General features: G+C 42.2%; 1 protein-coding gene across 1 annotated transcript; it reads left to right on the forward strand.

Moving 5' to 3' along the window:
* On the forward strand, window positions 1–25,276 carry RAD21L1 (RAD21 cohesin complex component like 1). The gene is made up of 13 exons (XM_056844919.1): window positions 1–144; window positions 2,909–3,038; window positions 5,146–5,245; window positions 10,527–10,636; window positions 12,831–13,016; window positions 14,399–14,491; window positions 16,444–16,548; window positions 18,117–18,340; window positions 19,540–19,627; window positions 21,269–21,369; window positions 22,831–22,935; window positions 24,125–24,202; window positions 25,088–25,276. Exons 1-13 carry the CDS (start codon window positions 1–3, stop codon window positions 25,274–25,276), a joined length of 1,653 nt encoding a protein of 550 aa, XP_056700897.1.

The following is a 25,276-nucleotide window of genomic DNA, read 5'->3' on the forward strand; positions in this document are numbered from 1 at the left end:
ATGTTCTACGCACAGCTGCTTATGAACAAGCGTGGGCCTTTGTCCAAAATATGGTTGGCTGCTCACTGGGACAAGAAAGTCACAAAAGCTCATATATTTGAATGCAATTTAGAGACAACTGTTGAGAAGATACTTTCCCCGCAAGTATGAATGTAGTTGAAATGTCTCATGAAATGTGGCAATAGAAATTTCCCCCAAGGGTTTACTAGGGCATCACCGTGGGCACTGTACTGTGATTGTATCCTTCATTAACTTGAATTGCTGATAGGAGTGCTTTATTTTCAAAGTGTGGCACACTCTTTAATCTCCCACACACACACACAAAATCATTCTTTGTTAGTAAATGCAATCTTAGCATGTGAAGGTTGGGCTATATATGAGAGAGTATATTTTACTGCATTTCTATCTTGCCCCTGAAGATCTATAGACTAGCTCGTAGAGATATAAAACAGCAATTAAAAGGGGTGAGAGGCTCCTACTGTTAGTGAGTCCTGATTAGAAAATTAAAAGTTATTCAAGAGTGACTTTGGAACATTGTGTATGTGGCTGATGGGGCTTCCTTAGAATGTCCCAAACTGCTCATGGATGACTAGAACTTAGAAATGTGGCATCTTAAGAATAAAGGCATTTGCTTTCGTGATACAAATTTGGAATACCCTTATGCTACAAAATCAGCAAAGTACAAATAAACAGCTTAAGCCAAAAAGGTGCAATGTATCTATAAATCAAAAAGTGTCAAAATTATCAATATAGATTCATCATATAGTCAGCGTCATATCGCTATTGCTTCCACCCTGGTGAAGTAAATGGAAGCAATAGCGATATGACGCTGACTATGACTATATGATGAATCTATATTATGTTGAATTGAAAAAGCTTAGCTCATTCTGAGCAATGCGAAGTGGTCTTTAAAAGAGGCAACCAGGCCGTCTTGTCTCCTTTGGAAAAAGGAAAAGAATAAAATACAAGCTTCAAACCATACGGACTACTATTTTTCCACTTACCTTTCTTCTGTGATGTATTCATTGTTCATATCTTCTGCAAGAGATTAAGAAAATACTATGTGTCAGTCTTAATATTTCTATAGTATGTGATGTATATTTGTGTATTGCTCTGTCTGTGAATATGTGTTATTGACATATACTTTGGGGTTATTATGATACTTTTTGATTTATACATAACATTGCACCTTTTTGGCTTATGCTGTTTATTTGTCATGAGCCAGAGTCCGCTTCATCAGGTGCATGAATTCTTACTGGCAGATTGTATAAAGAGCACAGGGAGATTACTGGAAAGGAGGGACATCTGTATGTTAATTCTCCATGTGTACCTCTTTTTTTATCCTGTTTTACTTTAAATCAGGTGCAAAGGGGATCTGAATTGGATCAGAGTATTGGTGCTGGGGAGAGGGTTTTTTAACATGCTATCTAAGTCTACTAACAGCTGCTATTAGGCCCATAGAGCGGGAACAGCTGAGCTGCTTTATCTGGGGTTTTTTTCCTCCTGCAGGGATTATTGTGGCTCAGGGAAATGTGAGAGCCAGCATGGTTTAGTGGTTAAGGTGTCAGATTAGGATCTGGGAAACCCAGGTTCAAATCCCCACTCTACCATGGAAACTTGCTGGTGACCTTGGGCCAGTTACGTACTCTCAGCCTCGACCCTGGCCAGTATTTGGATGGGAGACCTCCAAGGAATACCATGGGCGTGACAGGGAGGCAGGCAATGGCAGACCACCTCTCAATGTCTCTTGCCTTGAAAACCCCAAGGGGTTGCCATGAATCAGCTGTTACTTGACGGCCAAAAAAGAAAAAAAGATCAGGAAAACTGTGTGTGAGGGAGAAGGGTTAACATTCTATCCTCCAGCTCCACTACTCTGATCAGTTGCACTTTTTTCTAAATTAAATATTATTATTATTAAAAACATTTTTATTTGAAGAGGAGCTTTGGCTCAGTTTGTAGAGCCTCTGCTTGGCATGCAGAAGGTCCCAGGTTCAATCCCTGGCATTTCCAGTTAAAGGGACTAGGCAAGTAGGTGATGTGAAAGACCTCTTCCTGATATTCTGGAGAGCTGCTGCCCATCTGAGTAGACAATACTGAATTTGATCAAAAGAGTTTCCATCTAGACATTAGGAAGAATTTTCTAACAGTTAGAGCGGTTCCTCAGTGGAACAGGCTTCCTCAGGAGCTGGTAAGCACCCCTTCCATGGAGGTTTTTAAGCAGAGGCTAGATGGCCTTCTGTCAGCAATGCTAATTCTATGACCTTAGGCAGTACATGAGAGGGAGGGCATCTTGGCCATCTTCTGGGCATGGAGTAGGGGTCACTGGGGATGTGCGGGGGAGGTAGCTGTGAAATTCCTGCATTGTGCAGGGGGTTGGATTAGATGACCCTAGTGGTCCCTTCCAACTCTATGATTCTATGATAGACCAAGGGTCTGATTCAGTATAAGGCAGCTTTATGTGTTCATGTGATCATGAATCTCCCTCATTATATGTGGTTTGGTCCCATGTTGTGTGGTGTACTTTTTTATTTCTGGGTTTCTATTTGTTAACTTGGGTCTTCTAAAGAAGGGTCTTCTTTTTGTTTATGTGTTATACTTTGTGGTTGTGATACTTTTTGATTTGATGAGAGACAGAGAGCTCATCACTGTTCCAGTAGGCTTCACGCATCTGATAAAACAGGCTCTTGCTTACAAATGTTTAAGCTAGATTAAAGCAAGTTAAAGTCTTCACCAAGTTGTCCTGGGGTTTTCTCTCTTTTTCTCTTTCTCTTTCTCTCTCTCTCTTTCTTTTTCGCTTTTTCTTTCCTGCAATATATCAGTACCTGTGGAGGCTATTACTGTTAGCATTGTGCTGTTTTGCATAAATAAGAATATAATATTAATGCAATAATTTTACTATTTCCCTAAGTTAAAAATTGCCCTGCGTATCTCAGGACACCTGTTACTGGGAGTGGTGCGAATCTATCATAGAAAAGCCAAGTATCTTTTGTCAGATTGCACTGAAGCTCTGCTTAAAATGCAGTCAGCCTTTCGTCCAGGTATGCTTTAATATATATTCTTCACTCAGGCTTTCTTGTTGATTACTGTATGGCATGAAAATCCTAGCAAACTAGATGACTATGAATGTTAAAGGAAACTATGGATACAGATTCACAGCTTTTCTTTTGACTGTTGAAGCTGGAGTCATGTACAGCACCCCAGATTCATGAGAGGGTGTAGCTTTAGGGGGTCAACTTTACATATAGGGAGAAATGAGATTATGGGGCTTACACACTTTGGCTTGTCTGGGACCATTTACCTCCTCCTCTCTCAAGCTGCTTTCATGAGTGATCATTCCATGTTGGTGTATTATAAGACAGAGTCTGGGGTTACCAACCTCCAGGTGGGATCTGGCGATTTCCTGGAATTACAGCTGATCTGCAGGTGACAGTGATCAGTTCCCCTGGAGAAAACAGCTGCTTTGGAGGGTGGACTCAATGGCATTATACCCCACTGAGGTCACTCTCCTCCACAAACTCTTCCCTAACCAGGCTCCACCCCCAAAGCTCCAGGAATTTTCCAACCCAGAACTGGCACCTCTAGCAAAGTCAGATAGTATGTCCTTCTCCATCATCTTGTATGGGGCTCTCCCCCACACACCCAGAATTGTCTTTTACAGCAGCCATTCCATTAGACCAACTTAGGACAGGTTTTTTTTAATTATCTGAGAGTTTATATTTCAGTTTGCTTGTTTTCCTTTTTCCTGTTCCATTTCATCCTTTGTTGTTCTGTGTATTATATTCTGAACAGTTGTTTTGAATTGTGGACACCTTGACTGCAGAAAGGTGATATAGTTTTGTATCAAATAAAGCGGGAGGGCAAAGAACTGTGTACGCTGATGATTCCATGTAAACTTCCACTGTCTCAATTTGTGTCACTCAAATCATTTTCTCTGCTTTTTTACAAAACAGAAAATAAATGTCTCCCTCTGAAAAAATAATAATAATAATGTAGCAGATGACCCTAAAGCGGCATGCAGCCTCCCCACACAAAATTTTGAAAATGACATATCTAATTAAAATAACATATATGTTTCTAGCCCTCATGGTTGAAAAGCAATTTGGATTTTTAAAAATTCTGTGTTATTGGAAACAAGCAAACAAATGCTATTGTGAATTGCTTTCACCCTTTGTAATTCTTGAAATTGCTTCTCAAGATACTTTTGGGTTGTTGTTTTTTTTAATCAAAGAATAAGATTAATGTAATGTACCCTTCAGGTATATTTGGGCATTTGCCATGTTCATGAAATACCATATTGCTAACTTAATCCACAGATTGTAGTCTAAAATACATTTAAAATTGTTCTTAAGTTCTTGAGGAAACAGGAAACTAGCACCAACTAGCTTTAAGATTTCCAACATTTCCCTGGGCCTCCCTATTCACTTTAATAGCAGCAGTTATTCCATACATACAAAGGGATATTTCTGACTCAGTTAAAGCTTATCTTGGAGAGGAAATGGCACATACATGTTAATGTACCGTAATTAGTCAATAATAACAGTAGCAATGTATAAAATCTAAGGAGCTCAGTGATGCAAAGTGGTAAGCTGCAGTACTGCAGTCAAAGCTCTGCTCATGACCTCAGTTTGATCCCGGTGGAAGTTAGTTTTAGGTAGCCGGCTCAAGGTTGGCTCAGCCTCCATCCTTCCGAGGTCGGTAAAATGAGTACCCAGCTTGCTGGGGGTAAAGGGAAGATGACTGGGGAAGGTGATGGCAAACCACCCTGTAAACAAAGTCTGCCTAGAAAACGTCAGGATGTCACCCCACGGGTCAGGAATGACCCAGTGCTTGCACAGGGGACTACCTTTCCTTTAAAATGTATTTATTTGTAAATATATATATATATATATATATATATATATATATATATATATATATATATATATATATATATATATATATATATATTTACAATTTATTTAGAATTTACAATTAGATTTACAATTTATTTGTAAAATTTGATTTGCTTGTAATGCTACGGTTTTGTTTTGGGTATGATTATTATTATGTTTTGGGTGTTGAGACATTGATTAGTGAGTTTATATCCTGCAGAATAGGTTATTGGGGCACGTCACAATTAATCCTGCTCTTCTTATTTCCTTTTAGGACTCCTTGATCTCCCAAAAGGGAACACTGAGGCTAAGTATGATACCATTACGTTGCCTGAAGAATTTCATGAGTTTGACACACAGCTCCCAGAGGTGAAGTAAGTGATTTCCAGACTGGCATTTTTTCACTTATACTAATGTACAGCAGTGTTTCCACACTATACTAATATTGTGTGAGCAAGAAGTTAAATCCACCACAGCATCATAAGAACATAAGATGCTCATTCAGACCAAGGATCAGACCAAGGTCCATCAAGTCCAGCAGTCTGTTCACACAGTGGCCAACCAGGTGCCTCTAGGAAGCCCACAAACAAGACGACTGCAGCAGCATTGTCCTGCCTGTGTTCCACAGCATCCAATATAATAGGCATGCTCCTCTGATCCTGGAGATAATAGGTATGCACCATGACTAGTAGCCATTTTGACTAGTAGCCATGGATAGCCCTCTCCTCCACAAACATGTCCACTCCCCTCTTAAAGCCGTCCAAGTTGACAGCCATCACCACACCCTGGGGCAGGGAGTTCCACAATTTTAACTATGCCTGTGTCTGCCACCATATATGTTTCATTTTGTGGGACTCCTTCCTCACTTTCTCTTTTTCTGTTTTGCACAAAATCTCAACAGTAAGGAGATGCATACTTTTATTATTTACTTACTTTATATATAATCTGTCTTTCTCATGGAGACTCAAGGCAAGTTACATTTTAAAAATAGCAATAAAACAGCATAATACATAAAATAATGCAGAACTGTCTAAAATTTCCTTGGATATTAAAATCTACAACCCAGGTCCCTTTATAAAAATGCACAATTGGTCTATTGAAGCCTTGATCCTGGCCAACAATTCCGCCTTCGTTGTTTTTTTGCCAAGTCACAGCTGTTTATGGCGACCCCATAGGGTTTTCAAAGCAAGAGACATTCAGAGATCCTTGGAGGTCTCCCATCCAAATGCTAGCCAGGGTCAGGGCTGAGAGTATGTGATTGGCCCATGGTCACCCAGCAAGCTTTCAAGGTAGGAGTTGGGATCTGAACCTGGGTTTCCCAGGTCACAGTCTGACACTTTAATCCCTACACCATGCTGGCTCTCCCTCCTTCATTAACACACCTTCCCCCCCCCCCTTACAGGGGTGAATTTTTATGTCTCTTCTCTGCCTCTTTGTGGCAGTGAGACCCCACTGGCTGTGATTGTAGCCCCAGCCTTGGCCATGCTGCTGCAGGAGCCCCAATCCAGGCCTCCAAAATTCCCTCCCCACCTTGTTCTTCACCTCTAGGCAGAAAATCAGGTCCTAGTAGCTTCACACAGTTTCTTGGGAGATGAGACACCAGCAGAAGGTTGCTAGGGGTACAGAGGCCTGCCTGTCACCAGAAGGAATGGGAAGGGTGAGCTGGTGCTGCTGTTCTGTAGAGCAGAAGGCAGAGCAGAGGCATTTCATACCCAGGGAAGGTTCCTGATAGCTAACTCAAAAACCGTTGGAGGTTTTTATGGAATTTAACTACTTCTTTTGTTTAATAAACTTCTTATTAAAGTACGTGAGTAAAGGGAGGTGGTTTGCCATTGCCTGCCTCTTCATAGCGACCCTGGTCTTCCTTGGGGGTCTCCCATCCAAATACTAACCAGAGCCGACCCTGCTTAGCTTCCAAGATCACCTCTGAACATCTCTTGCCTTGAAAAACCTATCAGGTCGCTATAAGTCAGCTGCAACTTGATGGCAAAAAAAAATAGTGGACAGAGGGGGCATGTGCTTATGATATTTACAACCCAAAAACATTTTTATAATACTTGCTTCTGTGTTTCAGTTCTGCTGGGACATATCAGAAAAAACCCAATAAGTGACACACATGCAAAGGATTCTGTGAATTTGCTCGAAAGTGATCATTGTAGGTGGCAAACATCCTGAACCTATCCGTGAAACTATTGCAACACTATTGTCGAAGGCTTTCACGGTCAGAGTTCATTGGTTCTTGTAGGTTATCCGGGCTGTGTAACCGTGGTCTTGGAATTTTCTTTCCTGACGTTTCGCCAGCAACTGTGGCAGGCATCTTCAGAGTAGTAACACTGAAGGACAGTGTCTCTCAGTGTCAAGGGTGTAGAAAGAGTAATATATAGTCAGAAAGGGGTTGGGTTTGAGCTGAGTATTGTCCTGCAAAAGTATTGTCCTGTAAGTATCAAGATAATGTGCTAATGAGGGTATGGTATGTTAATATGGAACCATTGTATCCTGAAGTGATCTGTTAATGTGTGTAATCCAAAACTAATCTGTATGGCTATTGTTGAATGTTGTCTTTGTCTGGAGGTTTTTCAGGGCAGGAAGCCAAGCCTTATTCATTCTTAAACTCTCCTCTTTTCTGTTAAAGTTGTGCTGATGTTTGTGAATTTCAATGGCTTCTCTGTGCAATCTGACAAAATAGTTGGTAGAATTGTCCAGTCTTTCAGTGTCTTGGAATAAGACCCTGTGTCCTGTTTGTGTCAGTCCATGTTCAGCCACTGCTGATTTCTCAGGTTGGCCAAGTCTGCAGTATCTTTCATGTTCTTTTATCCTTGTTTGTATGCTGCGTTTTGTGGTCCCGATGTAAACTTCTCCACAGCTGCAAGGTATACGATATACTCCTGCAGAGGTGAGGGGGTCTCTTTTGTCTTTTGCTGATCGTAGCATTTGTTGTATTTTCTTGGTGGGTTTAAACACTGTTTGTAGGTTATGTTTTTTCAAAAGTTTCTCCATCCTATCAGTGACTCCTTTAATAAATGGCAAGAATACCTTTCCTATGGGAGACTGTTTTTCTTGAGTTTTCTGATTTTTGTTTGGTTCAATGGCCCTTCTGATTTCATTCTTGGAGTAGCCGTTTGCTAGCAGTGCGTGATTTAGATGGTTAGTTTCTTCCTTGAGAAACTGTGGTTCACAGATCCGTCTTGCACGGTCCATTAATGTTTTGATTATTCCTCTTTTCTGTCGGGGGTGGTGGTTGGAGTTTTTGTGTAAGTAGCGATCTGTGTGAGTTGGTTTCTGGTAGACCTTGTGACCTAACTGAAGGTTTGATTTACGGATGACAAGGGTATCAAGAAATGGGAGTTTACCCTCAATTTCCTTTTCCATGGTAAACTGAATGTTTGGATGGATATTATTAAGATGGTTTAGAAAGTCCATTAATTTTTCTTCACCATGGCTCCAAATGGTAAATGTATCATCTACGAACCTGAACCAGACTGTAGGTTTGTAAGGTGTTGATTCTAATGCTGTCTTTTCAAAATATTCCATGTAAAAGTTTGCTATTACTGGACTGAGTGGACTTCCCATAGCTACTCCATCAATCTGTTCATAAAATTCTTGATCCCATAGGAAATAACTTGTTGTCAAACAATGGTGAAATAAGGCTGAAATAGGATGGAGAAACTTTTGAAAAAACATAACCTACAAACAGTGTTTAAACCCACCAAGAAAATACAACAAATGCTACGATCAGCAAAAGACAAAAGAGACCCCCTCACCTCTGCAGGAGTATATCGTATACCTTGCAGCTGTGGAGAAGTTTACATCGGGACCACAAAACGCAGCATACAAACAAGGATAAAAGAACATGAAAGATACTGCAGACTTGGCCAACCTGAGAAATCAGCAGTGGCTGAACATGGACTGACACAAACAGGACACAGGGTCTTATTCCAAGACACTGAAAGACTGGACAATTCTACCAACTATTTTGTCAGATTGCACAGAGAAGCCATTGAAATTCACAAACATCAGCACAACTTTAACAGAAAAGAGGAGAGTTTAAGAATGAATAAGGCTTGGCTTCCTGCCCTGAAAAACCTCCAGACAAAGACAACATTCAACAATAGCCATACAGATTAGTTTTGGATTACACACATTAACAGATCACTTCAGGATACAATGGTTCCATATTAACATACCATACCCTCATTAGCACATTATCTTGATACTTACAGGACAATACTTTTGCAGGACAATACTCAGCTCAAACCCAACCCCTTTCTGACTATATATTACTCTTTCTACACCCTTGACACTGAGAGACACTGTCCTTCAGTGTTACTACTCTGAAGATGCCTGCCACAGTTGCTGGCGAAACGTCAGGAAAGAAAATTCCAAGACCACGGTTACACAGCCCGGATAACCTACAAGAACCAATATTGCAACACTGCCAGGGACAAGAAGGGAAGGAAGGGCTGTGGCTCAGTGGTTGAGCATCTGCTTGGTATGCAGAAGGTCCCAGGTTCAATTCCCAGCAGCACTTCCGGTTTAAAAGACCTGGCACTAGGTGATGTGAAAGACCTCTGCCCAAGAACTCTGGAGAGCCACTGCCAGTCAGAGTAGACAGTACTGACCTTGGTGAATCAAGGGTCTGGTTCAGGATAAGGCAGCTTTCATGTAGGTTCATGCATTCGGTCCCATCGCTCCCAGCGGGGCTTACTTCTTTTGGTTGCATTGACTTACTCTGCATAATCGCCTTCAATCTCAGTGAGAAAGGTGGACCATAACTGTGGCTTCACACTGTAATATAGTGCTATACCTCCATTAAAACCCCACAATGCCATTCCCACAAAGCTAGATTCTAAATGTGTTTATTTTTAAAAAATCTTTTTACTTTATTTAAATATTTTTTTTAAATAAACATATTTAGAATCTAGCTTTGCAGGAATGCCATTGTGGGGTTTTAACGGCAGTATAGAACTGTATTACAGTGTGAAGCCACAGTTACAATTCTACTTCCAGCTATTTATGGAATCCTTCAGAAGCACAAAATGCGTGGAAGCAACCATCATCCAATATTACCATTTTCATTGTGGGAATATATTGTAGTCTACAGCTCTTGAATTAGATTAAAATAGTGACCAGAGCAGTCCCAAATCAATGAGCATTTCTTTCCTTTCCTTAAAATGCAGAATGAAAGTCCACCAGCACCTTAGAGACTAACTTCATTTATTTCAACATGAGCTTTCGTGACTCACAGCCTGCTTCGTCAAGAAGCAGGTCGTGACTCACGAAAGCTTGTACTTGAAATAAATGTGGTTAGTCTTTAAGGTGCCACTGGACTTTATTTTATTTTGCTAGGACAGACCAAGACACCCACCCCTTTGCAATATGTTTAACTTTTAGAAAACTTGGAGGGAGCTTTCTGAATTCCTACGCTGTATCGTTCTCATCTATAAAAGTACTCATGCCATTGTAAAAGCAACCATAATGGCTGCAGCAGCATAAAGTGATAACATTATAAAATGCTTTCTAAAAGCAGCAGTGTGGGAGCAGGCTCCAGGAGGCAGTGGAGCCTTACCCACGTCTATGATTGACACATGCCTCTGAACCCTTTTTCCAGTTTAGTGTTGTCCGTGTGTTCCAGACAGCCATGTTATTTCTCCTCAGTGCCATCGATGTTGCTCAGCATTTCACGCTGAACCAGAGCAGAGCTGAAGACATCACTTTGTTAGAAGAGGATTATAGACAGGATATATTTTTCCGTGGCAACAGTTTTGGTGAGGTGGCCATCTTTTCCTTCATAAATATAAAATTATCAGCGGTGTTTCAGATCCTAAGGATTTTACACCGAAGGATTATCTGTCTGTCTGTCCTGTCTGTCTGTCTGTCTATCTCAGCACTGTGTCCATGCCCTGAGCCAATGAATCCACAAAATGGCTGCCTCAGGAGGTGGAGCCAACCACAAATGGCTGCCATAGCTTACCTTCAGCCACACTATGAAGATTCTATTGCTGTGATGGTAGCTACTGCCAAAGTAACTTAAAAAAATTACACAGCCAATCAAATCTACAAAAGCCAGTCAGAAATCCTGCTGGGCAAAAGCCCCACCTACTTTCTAAAAACACTTGTCAGGCGCCAGGAAGGGTGTCAGCGGGCACCATGTTGGGGACCCTTCAGTAAGGGCTCAGCTACATTGGACTGGATCCAAGATCCAGCAAGATCATGGACCTTCTCTGCTTCTCTTCCCCTATGCAGCCCCTTCCAATCCCAGGAAACTTGATTCCTGAGGCTGTGCTGCTTTCTAGGAAATGTTAGTTGTTCTGTCATAATTCTTGGAATGATTTCTATCATCTTTTCTGCTGGAATATTAACTGGCGGAAAGTGTTGGATACTGATTGGTGACTTTTGAACACTGTCTGTAGTCTCTGTAGACACTTCCTTTGGCTGCCTTCTCTCCTAAACAACTGAGGCTGGCAGCATCAGGGGATTCTTGCTTCCCTTTGAGTAGCATCTCTTGCTTCATCCTGGTCCGTTATACTTGTCTTTTTTCCCCTTGCCAAACTTCACTTTCCTTTGGTTGAGTTTGTCTAGACTAGACAAGACTGACATTGGAATAACATGACTGAATATTCAAATTTGAATTCTCTTGTGCCAGGGGTCCTCAACCTTTTTGAGACTGTGGGCACCTTTGTAGTTTTGAGAGCGGGTGGTGAGCACCAGCCCAAAATGTGTGCCATAGGAGGCAGAGCCAAACCCAGAATGGCTGCTACAGGAGGCTGAGCCAAACACAATACCTCTCTCCTTGCTTTGCTGAAAGAATTGCAGAAGGGGAATAAAAAGAAGTAGAGGAAAGCCCAGTGGGGGAGCAAGGAAGAAAAGAGAAGGAAGAATGAAATGAAAGAAAACTGGAAGGGGGGATAGAACCATCAGTCCAATTGTTTACCAGTCCTCCTGATCTTCCAGTGGTTGTGGCTACAATGGAAAGCACATTCTCCCACTGAGTTCGGAGTACATCTTCATCTTCATTCACCTTCCTCCCTCAGTGTAGAAGGAACCTTCACAGGTAAGCCAAGGTTCCGTTCACAATCATTAACCAGCCCTGCCTTACAATGGCCATGCTCACATTCTAAAATGTTCAGGAGTTACCTAGGGAAGTACTGGTGGGTTCTGTGGCACCCATGGGTGCCACATTGGGGAACCCTGCTTTGTACACTATACTCCTAAATGGAAAATATGTGTAGGAGAAACAAGAAACCTACATGTGTGATCATTATCACAAATGACTGTCTACACAGTGTTGCACTTTCCCCTGCATTAAAATAGTTTCCGTATAGAGGAATTACTTATGAAGAAACCTCAACAATGGCTTTCATGAGAATTCAGAGATGAATGTGTTTGCATTTATTGATATCCTGCTTTTTATTTATATCCTGAGAGCCAGCGTGGTGTAGTGGTTAAGAGCGACAGACTCTAACCTGGAGAACCGGGTTTGATTCCCCATTCCTCCACATGAGCAGCGGACTCTAATCTGGAGAATCGGATTTGTTTCCCCACTCCTCCACATGAAGCCAGCTGGGTGACCTTGGGCTAGTCACAGTTCTCTCCGAACTCTGTTCGGTCTCTGTTGTGGGGAGAGGAAGGCGATTGTAAGCCGGTTTAAGTCTCCTTAAAAGGTAGAGAAAATCAGGTTATACAAACCAACTCGTCTTCTTTTTTCTCCAGTTGGGACTCCAAGCAGCTTAGAACGTTGTTCTCCCCTCCTCCGTTTTCTCACAACAGCCCTGTGAGGTAGGCTAGGCTGAGAGTGACATGCCCAGGATCACCCAGCGAGCTTCCATGATAGAAGGGAGAATTCGAACCCAGTCAACCCAGGGTCCTAGTCCACCAATCTATCCACTACACTGCTGCTATACATTACACGTGTCTATACTAATAAGGATTTATCAATCACCTTCACTTGTATTTTCCCAGGGGAGGAAACTGAAATGCCCAGGCATCATGGCTTTCTTAGTGACAGCTTCCAAGCTAGTTTCAGCAGCCTCCTGGCTGATCACAATTCTTCGAATCTCACTGGAGACAAAACTATATTGGATGAAGGTGCCTACTCCTTAATGCACGATGGCTTTGGAGACGAAGGACTCGCAGGTGACATGATTGGTAAGTGTTGATCTTGTTCAGTGACCACAGGCAGCTGGGAGCTTATCCTGAAACAACCTTCCTGGAATAAATGAGCGTTATGCAAGACCCACCATTTAAAATCTGCTTTTCAAATCTGTGCTGAAAGCATTATTGTTTTCTATTTTTATCCTGCTATCCCAAAATCTCAAGGCAGTTTTCAATATAAAAATAGACACACACCCCGGAAAAATGAAAGTAAACAGCATTCATTTTACAAAAAATAAAAAGCTGTACACATCTTTAATATTTTAAAAATCACTGTGTAAATACAATACAAGGAAACATAAACTCATACTATTGTCTTAACATTTCCACCTTCCAACTGGTTGAGAAGTGCAAGCTCAAAGCCCATGTGGGCATGTAGACTAGTCACACAATGTTTTGAATTCCAGCCATTATCCTGATTTTCCAGATATGAAACTCCCTCAGTTTGGGATGAAGTGATGAGCAGCTTTTTCACTTCCTCTTCATCGGCACTCGGGGGAGAGAGGGAAACCACTATGCGATATTGGCAGTGGGAAAACCATACAAGCCCGTCCCCGTATGAAAAACACCATATATGCTTGAAAGTATGTGGTGGGTTTGTTTTTTAAGCATGATAAATTTTGCCCACAACCAACATGCAGTAACATGTATGATGATAATATACTATTGAAGAGTTCAATGTCATTAAAGTTTACCTCAGTATAGGGTTGCCAGCTCTGGGTTGGGAAATACCTGGAGATTTTGGGGGTGGAACCTGAAAAGGGCGTGGTTTGGGGAGGGGAGGGACTTCAATGCCATAGAGCCCAATTGCCAAAGTGGCCATTTTCTCCAGGGGAACTGATTTCTATTGCCTATTGTAATAGCGGGAGATCTCCAGCCACCACCTGGAGGTTGGCAACCTTAGCAATTGTGGGGCTGCCACCGAAAAGGCCCTCGCTTGGGTGCCCACCAGACAAGCTTCTTTGATTGGTGGGACTGTCAGGAAGGCATCTCCCTGTGATCTTATTTCCTGAGCAGGACTGTATGGGAGAAGACACTCCTTCGGATACCCTGACCCCAAGCCATGTAGCGCTGTATCCCAATTGCCTCCTGAAAATGTCATCTAGGGAAGGGAAGGGGGGCACATGAGAGAAACAATGGGTGGGGAGAGTGTTATGTACCCCAGCGGATATTGCATCATTTTTTCTCCCCCTTTTGTTTTTCCAATCAAAAACCTCAGCTTCCCCAAACTGCTTTTTTTAGTAATTAATAAATAAAGATAAAAAACACAGCTTTGGGAATTTAAATACATCAGGAATCATTGTTAAGCCCCTGTGCAAACCCTCCTTTTTGTATATAATAAGCAGAGTACGATGTAACCATCTTTTTTTTTTAAGATGATGTGCTAGGAGCTGAGCAGAGTATCTTCAATATAGACACGGAGGAAGTAATCCCTTTACCCCAAGAGCTTCCTGGTGACGATCTAGAAGGTGAGTTTGTTTTCCACCTTCAGAATTCTTTTCAGCCAGCTCCTTCCACTAGGCCAGTGATCGGCAAACTCATTAGTCAACAGAGCCAAATATCAACAGTACAATGACTGAGATTTCTTTTGAGAGCCAAATTTCTTAAACTTATATAGGTAGGTACATTGTTTATATGTTCAACATTGAACACTGACCTTTTAGGGGAGGGGCCGTGGCTCAGCAGTAGAGCATCTGCTTGGCATGCAGAAGGTCCCAGGTTCAATCCCCGGCATCCCCAGTTAAAGGGATTAGGCAAGTAGGTGATGCGAAAGACCTCAGCCTGAGATCCTGCCAGTCTGAGTAGACAATACTGACTTCCGATTTAGTAGAAGGCACATTTATGTGTTCACGGATCGTTTCCGTTGCAACACCCCGCAACACTTTGACAAGTTTCAGCCCCAAAATTATTCACCGAGTGCATGGGAGGTTTTGCCTTGGCTTTCGCTCCGTAGATGCACATCTTCCCCCATGCGCATCCTCCAAACTCAAAATTAAGCCCCCCTGCAGAGTTTTGAGAATTTGGTTGGGGAGAAATGTGCATGTGTGTGTGTGTGTGTGTTAAGTGCCAGCCCGGCCGCAGCGAGGGAGACTCTGAAGTGGAGGGCGGGGCAGAAGGCAGCACCCCCGGCCCGCTCTTCCCCGCGTCCCCGCCCTGCCCCACACCAACCTCGGCCACAGCCAACTCCTCGCCCTCTGGCTCCAGGGGGCGTGCTTCCCCAGCCCTTCCTCTGGCCAGCCGGCCCGGCCTGCCCGGGCCGCGACCCCGCACAGCCCCCTGGCGGAGGGCCGCAAGCCAGGGGGGAGCAGAGGTGACAGCCACCCACCCGCTCGCCGGCCGCGAGCCGCCTCCACCTGCAGGGAGGAGCCGCAGTGCGCCGCCGCCTCCTCCTCCTCGAGAGCTGCACTCAACCGGCCAAAGAGCCGCATGCGGCTCGCGAGCCACGTTTTGCCAACCACTGCACTAGGCTGGTCACACAGGAATTAGACTGTTTTCACATGTGAAGCCAAGAAAGGGTTTCGGATTCTCTCTTTCACCATTTGTGTCACTTGTGAAGGAAAAATAAGGGAATGCATATTCAAGCCAGTGTTTTTTTAAATGCTGTTTCAAAAGTCCATGCATATTTGTGTTTTAGGCTGAATTGAAGATGGACTCTATGGCATTATTCCCCAATGAAGTCCTTCCCCTCCCCAAACCCTGCCCTCCTCAGGCTCCTCCCCAAAATCTCCAGCTCTTTCCCAACTTGGAGCTGGCAGCCCTAGGTTTTGGGGATATAAGGTTTTGGGAGCCAAAGCTCCCGTATCTGAAAATGGGAGCTTTGGTTCTCAAAAGCTTATACCCCAAATATCTTGTTGGTCTCTAAGGAGCTACTGAACTCTAATCTAGTTGTTTTCTTCTTTAATACCGGTTTACTTTTCTGCTGCATGTTGCATATTTTTTAATCATGTTCTTTTCATCAGAGGTGCAGTTTGGTGAAATTTCAGATGAGATGTTAAAACTGAAGTACAGCTTAACAGAACCTTGTTGACTATGTACAATGTTTTTTAAAAGTCAGTATTCTTCCAAAAGATCCACCATTTAGTATTTTTGTTTCCTGTCAGATTTATTTTATTTTATTTGTTAATTTTTATCCTAATCTTCTCCAGGAGCTTAGGACAAGTGTGCATGGTTTCTCTCCACCCACCCCCATATAGATTTCATTCTCGCCACAACCCTGTGAAATAAGTTAGGCTGAGAGTAGTGACTGGTCCAAGGTAATTTTATGAGGACTTTAACCAGGTCTCCCCAGTCCTATTCTGGCACTTTACATCACATAGGATCTAACTATGCTATAATTATACGGTTGAATGTGTTTTAACAATGATTTTACGTAGTACATTGCAGCATACATTCTGACTGGCTACAGATGGGTGTTTTACAGACTACCCCAGATCTAAGCAGGAAGCAAAAAGCTGCCAAATTAATGAAACCGTATTATTGTCCAGTGAAGAACAAGGATTCATACTTGAACCAATTGATAATACAGGTTAGATCTGTCAAATTTCTCTTTTGAAGTAAAATATATGTCTAATGGCAAAGAAAAGCATTTTGTTTAATTGTAACTTGTAACAAATTGTTTAGTTCGCTCCTAAATAAGTGATTACTCTGTGTGAAACCACATGGAAACATAAGTGCCTCTTTGACTGAACATAGAGCAAGAAAACTTTTTTACTACCATGTCTGTTAAGTTAGACTCCCTATGAAAGGTAGCTTATTCTGACAGCACAATGTAATTTATTGGAGTCCTGATGCACAGCTCTCAGCCAAGCGAGCAGAATTTTTTTTAGTTAATTTGCTTTATTGAATTAAACTTTAACTCTTTTACTTACGCAAGGAAGTGCTAATATAAGAAATAACCATACAAAACCAGTGATTAGAAAGTTTATAAGAAATGAATCCGTTATCACACTGGATCACTGTCCACCTCCATAACAAGTGAAAAGTCCCACTGAATTCACACAGGTCACATTTAAGATCCTGTGTTTAATGCTGCCCAATGTATGAGAGATTCTTACAGAAATGTAAGGTATCTTGACTCCATCCTCAGACTTCTCAGTAATTTCCCTGAAGTATAAAACACTTTGCAGCAAAGGACAAACAACTATCAAAACTTTGCAGCTGCATATAATACCCCTGACTTTCACATTGCTTTATGTTTGAAGTAAAATAATTGGAACTATTGCTCTTGTATGAACCCTAGCAATTAAAATTGGTTCAAACTGAGACAATAGAAATTCAAAGACCATTCCAAGATAAGAAATCACTAGACTAAAAAAATATTTATTTCACCTTTCCCATCGTTCAAGTCCCCACATAGAGAATCTCACCTGATTTATTGTAGAATCATAGAGTTGGAAGAGACCACCAGGGTCATCAAGTCCAACCCCCTGCACAATGCAGGAAATTCACAACTACCTTCCCCCGCACACACACACACCCCAAGTGACCAGAAGATGGCCAAGATGCCCTCTCTCTCATCATCAGCCTAAGGTCACAGAATCAGCATTGCTGACAGATGGCCATCTAACCTCTTCTTAAAAACCTGCATGGAAGGAGAGCTTACCACCTCCCGAGGAAGCCTGTTTCACTGAGGAACCGCTCTGTTAGAAAATTCTTCCTAATGTCTAGACAGAAACTCTTCTGATTTAATTTCAGCCCGTCGGTTCTGTACTAGCCCTCTCTCTGTTCAATTCCTTCCTCCTTCCTCTCCTCTTCCATAATTTTCTGTAAAAATTAAGAAAATGATTTTCTTCTTACTGTATTAGAAGAAGTGAGTTCTGGCTCACAAAAGCACATACTGGAATAAAATGTCACAATACTGTTACTTTCCTCATTCTTTTCCCATCAGAAATTACTTGGTCCCCCAGTGCATCCTCAAAAGAGGCATCTTCTTTAAATCTCTCATATGTTTATATTTATGTCCTTCCATACTAAAATAGTTTCACCCTGTTGTGCTTTTGCAAACATGATGAAGAACTAATCTGCCGTTGTGTGTGCTGAGGATTCCACAGGCTGGCCTGTAATGTGACACTTGCAAATGTTTCCAATACCTAGTTCTCAAAAGGAAGCAAAGAGGTAAAAGGAAGTTACTTGTTGATGCTGTGAAGGAGCTGAGCAAGTCGACTGTACAAAAGCAGCTTGCGAGCTACAAGGACACTCTGACCGCGCTGGACATTGCACCCCCCACAAGGAAGCTGATGGTTTTGCAAGAGTTGGGTAGCGTGGATAAGCTGATGATCAGACCTACACAGCCTGTGATTCACAAGGATCTGCAAAAGGTAACTATTTGTGATTTTGTATGTTGATTCAATATGCTATACTGCACAACCAAAACAAACCTCATGTGGTGTGCTTGGACGCCCACTCTGTTCTTATATTGCAAAGTCTGTTTTGGATTTGTAGTTCGAGAACAGGTTGATCAAAATTACCTGTTTACATTGCAGTTCAAAGAACATGATGAAATGTGATTGTAAGCCGCTTTATGACTCCTTGAGGTAGAGAAGTATTCCCTATTACTATGTATGGGTGTGAAAGTTGGACAATGAAGAAAGCTGACAGGAAGAAAGTAGATTCCTTTGAAATGTGGTGTTGGAGAAGAGTGTTATGGATACCATGGTCCGCCAAAAATAACAACAAATAAGTAGATTCTAGAGCAAATCAAGCAACTGTCCCTAGAAGCTAAAATGACTAAACTGAGGCTATTGTACTTTGGTCACATTTTGAGAAGACAGTCATTGGAAAAGACAATGATGCTAGGAAAAGTGGAAGACCCAACATGAGAGGGATTGAAGCCACGATCCTCAGTTTGCAAGACCTGAGCAAAGCTGGTAACGATAGGACATTTGGGAGGATGTTGATTCTTAGGGTCACCGTGAGTTGGAAGCAACTTTAGGGCACTTACACATACTGTAGAGAAAAGTGAGGTATAAAAATCTACTTCTCTTCTAAAGAAGGATGTAACATGATAGTGATCAGAGCCTGTGGCATGAGCCAAATTTCATCCTGGCTTCACAATTTGCATAGTATGTCTACATATTAAAGCAATGAACACCCATTCAGCTGTCTTCCTCTCCTGCTGGGATTCTGCAAGCCATGCTCCACAGAAGCTTTTTGTGGCAAAAATAGATTAGGCAAGGCCGGATTGATTGATTCTACTTATAGCCCATCTTTCTCACTGAGTCTCAAGGCGGATTACACAATGTAAAGCAATGCAATCAAATAGCACAAGACATTCAATAAACAATGCAATTGGACCAGGATTACAAAACTTAGAAAGATTACAAAGAAAAGTATTACACATGATATAAACAAACACAGAAAATGAAATTATAAAACTAATACATTACAGTAAGAGCATTTGCCATATCAGCTCAGTTGGAGATCTTCTAAGTTTGTCTTGAGGAGTTATTGCTTAATAGTTAATACAAAATTCATATTCTGGAATTACCGAGAAAAAGCAAAGTCTGTGTTTTAACAGCTGTTTGCCAAAAGTCTCAGGAATGGAAGAAAAAAGTTGCAGGAAGAGCTTGAAGCACAAGTCAAAAACCAGCAACAGGGTCCCCAAGGTGAGATTTTCCCATTTCCAGTTAATCCTTTTAATTTAATTAATTTACCAATTTGCAGTTATTTTCCACATAAGAACCCTATATTTACTTCAGGGTTCAAATCCTACAGATTCGGTCTGTACAGTTGTAAAGAAGCAGATGCTTAAATTTCAAAGATGCCTGACTTTGTGATGCTTACATTGTGTAAGCAAAGATGCTTACATTGTGTATGCGTAGTGCTCTGTGGAAGGTTTTGGGAATAAAGTGCTGTCTTTAGGAACCCTGACTTTGGCAGGGAGCAGCCCCTGAGGTTACTGTTGTCCCAGACTGGAGATATGTTTGCCCAGCAATGTCCTTGGAAGTAAGAAAAACAAAAGAAAATCCCTGCTGGACCAGACCAGGGGTCCGTCTAGTCCAGAATCCTGTCTCTCATAGTGGCCAACAGTATTCTCTGGATGTCCAACAACAGGGTGTAGAAGACGGGGCCTTCATAAGAACAAAAGAAAATCCTTGCTGGACCAGACCAGGGGTCCATCTAGTCCCAAATCCTGTCTCTCATAGTGGCCAACTAGATCCTCTGGAGATCCAACAACAGGGCATAGAGGACAGGGCCTTCATAAGAACAAAAGAAGAGCCCTGCTGGACCAGACCAGTGGTCCATCTAGTCCAGTGTCCTGTCTCTCATAGTGGCCAACCAGTTCCTCTGGAAGGCCAACAACAGGGCATAGAAGCTGAAGCCTTCTCCTGATGTCGCCTCTGGCGTTGGTATTCACGGGTTGACTGCCTCTGAATTTGGAGGTTCCCTTTAGGCTCCTTGGCTAGTAGCCACTGATAGAGTATCCTCTATGAATCTGTCCAATCTCCTTTTAAAGCCATCTATTCGTATGGCCATCTCTACATTTTAATCACTCATTGTGTAAACAAGTCTTTCCTTTTGTTCGTCCACATTTTAATTCCACGTTTTAATCACTCATTGTGTATAGAAGTATTTCCTTTTGTTCGTCCTAGATCTACTGCCGAAATGGCTTCTGTTAACTGAAATAAGATGCTTGTCAAGTGGGTAAAAGATATTTCCCCTGTCAATAACACAGATGACCTCCTCCTTCCCCCTCAACAGTTTTTGTCATTAACAGTGTTCCCAAGAATATTATAAGCCACCTTGAGTTCCACACATGAGAAAGGCAGCTAATAAATGTTTTAAATGAATAAAGAACAGCAGTGACTTGGTTTATATTTGTGGAGTAAATCTGCTGTATTTAGTTCTTGGACAGAAAGTTAGAGGCCCAAGTGCTCTGGTTCCTGCCTCAAAGATGGCTCTCAAACAGTGCTGATGCTGAAGACTCAAACCTAGCAGGGAGAAAGTTCGGAGAGATCCTGTTTTTACAGTGAATTCTGGGGGTCTTCCATAATTAAATGGGGAATTAGCTAATTGGAGACGGGATTTGAGAGCACTAATGAGAAGTTTCATTTAAAGCGGATCTTGAACCTTTGTTGACGGGGGATGAGAAACCAGAGGAATAAACTGAACAGGAAGCAATTCCAAACTAAAACAGGTTGGTTTTATTTAGGGGAATTAAAAGAGGGTACAATCACACAATAAGCAATTAATTGCCATGAGGAAGGGAAGTTGTTACAATGTTGTTTTATTATTGCCGATTGTAGAAAGCCGAAGTGACGTGCAGGGGACAGTTTGCCATTCCGTACAGCCATCTGAGTTTTTGGATGAAGACAAAGGGGATAACAGTAAAACTGCTGAAGCTATGGTAGGAATTTCCTGTCCAAAGTGCTATTCTTAGAAATATAATGATTATGGGTGTTTTTCACAAGACTGTAGACTTTTCCACATTTTCTTTTAGTTCTGGCCCCATACAGTTTATCCCCTGATTTCCTCACACATTTTTGTGCCATTTGTTTTCACTTCAGTTTGTTGCTTGCTCCCCCCCCCCCCGGGGTTTTCTGACTCTTTTGAGACCACTTTTGCCCCAATGTTTTTCGGGAAACTGATTTTGAGTCTGCTTTTTCCTAGTGCATAAAGTTTCTTTCTGTTTTCTTTGTTCCAGCCACCTCCAGCCCACTATTCAATTATTGGACTGTCATTAAACCACTCCCTCTTCCCCCCAAGATGAGTGATTTCAGTTTTTTTTAACTGCCCTAAATTATTAATATAATGCTATAGTGTTGTGCCAGCATGGCGTAGTGGTTAAGAGCGGTGGTTTGGAGTGATGGAGTCTGATCTGGAGATCTGGGTTTGATTCCCCACTCCTCCACATGAGCGGCGGATGCTAATCTGGTGAACTGGATTTGTTTCCCCACTCCTACACACGAAACCAGCTGGGTGACCTTGGGCAAGTCACAGTTCTCTCCAAACTCTCTCAGCCCCACCTACCTCACTGGGTGTCTGTTGTGGGGAGGAAAAGGGAAGATGATTGTAAGCCGGTTTGATTCCCCCTTAAGTGGTAGAGAAAGTCAGCATATAAAAACCATCTCTTTTTCTTCTGATAGCTTAAGCAGATTCTCTAAATCACCAGCTTTCATTTAAAAAATAAAGTAAGTTTCTATCCCTTTCTCTGGCAGAGATATGAGGGATAAGGCATATATCTGTGAGGGAGGGGTACAACACTACAACAGCATTATATCATTATTTTAGGGCCGTTTTTTAAAAATAAAAGGGATGCTGTGATGCCACCAGTAAAAACACCGATGATCACTGCACACTTCCTTGTAAATCCTCATTATTTAAGCCACGTGCGGAAGAAAATAAACGGACTACAACTGTAAAAATGCATAGGAAACGCAGACTTGCGGAAGAACCCTGCCCAAACCTATTCTAATGCTTGCGGATTGACTCCCAAGAAAATCAGGAGTAACTCCAACATATGGGGAAAGTCTCTGATAGAATTTCAGATTTCCGTGATGCGAGATAAAGCTTCTCTAGAGTTTGAACTGTAAAGTCTGTTCTAACTCTAGGACTTTATTAAAAACATTCCTGATGTTTTAGTTCTCCAGCTGGACAATGACGAAAGCTGACAGGAAGAAAGTGGGTGTCATACTCTTAGACTTGCCTGCAATGAATCCATTTATTAAGCTTCTCCCTCTCTGCATCTCCCATAGAATAAAAGCCTTGGGGCCACAAAATTCAACACACATAGTCTAGCCTTAATTGTTCTCTGCAATGAACATATGGGTTATAAAAACGTAATGAGAATTAAATTTTATTTGCACAGTATCGGGAAACTGTCGATATGCTGTCTGCTTTGTCCGATGGTTTTTCAGTTGACTCCTCGGGAAGGCAACAAGAGGCAGAGAAGCAGCAAAATGAGGTGGAAAATGTAAGTCTGGTAGTTTATTCTCCATTCTATATGGCCTCTTCCAAATCCATGACTCTGTGGTCTCTTGTCTACAACTCCTTGGAAAGATGAACTATCAAAATTTTAGGCAATGGCCAACGAAACGTTTAAGTGAAGCATGTAAGATGGTTAAAGTTAGTTGGCTTAGTGTGTTGGGGACCCCTGGTCTAATGTATCTCAGAGTTTATCCTTACCTACTGCCTAAACTAAGCCTAACAGTGCATTCCTGAGCCTCTGGCGGCTGGGGACAGTGTGGAGGCGGCAGTTTCTTGGCTGCCGAAAACCTTAAAAAACCTTTTGCAGGCTTTTAAAAGTTTAAATGGGGCTTTTCGCCCCATAGAGAACAGCGAGGCTGCACCTGCTAAGAAGCAGGCGGAGCAATGCCGTTCTCGGTGCCAGCATTACGGAGCGAAAGGGGACAGGGGGCTGTCTACAAGAAGCCCTGCCCCCCGGAATGCCCCAGAACTGCCCCTGGGGATGCCAGGATGCCTCCTGGAACGCCAGCACAGGCCTTTATGCTGATGGGACGCCAGCGGAAAGCCCCTTTGGTGTTCCAGGGCAAACACTAGCGTCCGGCCCGCCCCACCAGTGTTGGGGCCACTTACTGCGGCATATGTAGCCAGCGTAGAGGGCCCCAGCACCCGTGCAGCTCCTTCCTGGCCTCCTGAAGACTTTTGTCCTCAGAAGTCAGGAATGCGCTGTAAGTATGTTTGCACATATTCATCCCATTATCTGTTACCTGTTACTCCTAGATTTTAAACTGCAAGCTCCTTGGGGCTGAGGCTTCAGAAAGCACCGCGTACATTAATGGCACTATTATGCTAACTTCTAGAATTGGCTGGTTTTTTAATTGTTTTTTTTTTAAATTCCAAAAGGTCAAAATGTGTAAGTTCATATTGTTTGCAAGTATTTCAGGTGTTTGAAAAATTGCAGACTTTAAAAAAAGTTTTTTCATGCAAATTATCTTTGGCTTTATGAACTTTTAAAATAGAATTATTGCTCTTTGTAAGGTTCATCCTGATAAGACCAACCTTCCCCCCAATTTAAATATCCCAAATTAATTCAGTAATCTTGTGTTTAAAATGAGGACGATGCAGCAGAAGAAAAGACAGACATTTATATTTGTGTGCAGCTCATTGCAAGTTAAGAGCTGTGTCAATCTCCTATGCAGGAACCTCAACAGAGCAGTCTAGACTGTGAAGAAAAGAGAAGGAATAAGATAACTTCAGAATTATTAAGCACTTTCCAGGCAAGACATCTTTTTATTACTCTGTACAATTTAGCAAAGGATTATGTGTGAGAGGTGCTATACGTCAAATAAAATCAAAGGTTACATCCAAGCTCCATTAAAAATTTAAAGCATCCCACATACATGTATTTTGGATGCGAATATCCCGTTTATAATTCCATCTTCCATCACTGTTTTTCCCATGCACAGTGCCTTTCGGTCCCTTAGGAGCCAAAGGCAGCTTGAAGTACAAGTGTGAACCAAGCAATTATGCAGGTGATTTTTCTCCAAGCATAGAATGTGCAGGGAAAGCATTGGTTTGGACCCCTTGGCATCATTCTGCTTGTGCTTTTGGCATTGCGCAGGCGGATTTTCATCGCAGGTGTCCCATAGGAACTTAATGTATTTTTGTCTTCTGTCTTAGTACGTGCAAGAGATTGCGGAAGCAGCACAAGAAATAATGCTTGTGCAGTGCTAACACAAATTATTACTCTTGCACAAAAATAGTACACAAACGTAACTACTGTTAGCTCATTAAAACACTGCATAGGATCCAAGCTGTTGTGACCAAAAGCCCTGTTAGCAGCCCTCTTACTGCAGGCCACTGGAAAGATTGTTTGTCCCACCCTCTTCCCTTCATCCTGGTAACACTGTGAAAGAATATACTGACCCACTTCTGCTAAAGGGAGACGCAGCCCAGCCTCTGTTTCCTGTAAGAACTGCTCGTGTAAAGCTGCTGGTTTTGTGGTTTCTTTGTAAGCAGCTTTATTCATGAGGAACCTTCCATGATGAACAGGATAGGATCCTTCCATGTGAAAGAATATCAGTTGTACAGAGTAAAGGTGTGATTGGCAGGATTAGCTTCATCTCATTGCTTGTTTCCCCCCCCCCCGCCCCCCCATGCAGCACATCTACCAGACAGGAGCAAAGTCGTTCAGTTTTCTGACCCTCTGTATGAAGAAGGACCGTGAAGAAGTTGCAACCACGTTCTACAGCTTGCTTGTCCTCAAGAAACAAGTAGCTATCCAGGTGGCTCAAGCCGCTCCCTATGCTGACATAATTGTGACTGCAGGTCCAAAGTTCCATGCGACCTGA

The sequence above is a fragment of the Euleptes europaea genome, chromosome 2 (genome assembly GCF_029931775.1).
Source record: "Euleptes europaea isolate rEulEur1 chromosome 2, rEulEur1.hap1, whole genome shotgun sequence".
Taxonomy (NCBI): Eukaryota; Metazoa; Chordata; class Lepidosauria; order Squamata; family Sphaerodactylidae; genus Euleptes; species Euleptes europaea.

Excerpts from the sequence above, each read along its gene's own strand:
- RAD21L1 (XM_056844919.1), top strand. The coding sequence starts at position 1 with ATGTTCTACGCACAGCTGCTTATGAACAAGCGTGGGCCTTTGTCCAAA. Across the intron at positions 14,492-16,443 it reads TCCTGGTGACGATCTAGAAG|ACTACCCCAGATCTAAGCAG; the intron begins GTGAGTTTGTTT and ends GGTGTTTTACAG. Across the intron at positions 24,203-25,087 it reads AATTATTAAGCACTTTCCAG|CACATCTACCAGACAGGAGC; the intron begins GCAAGACATCTT and ends CCCCCCATGCAG.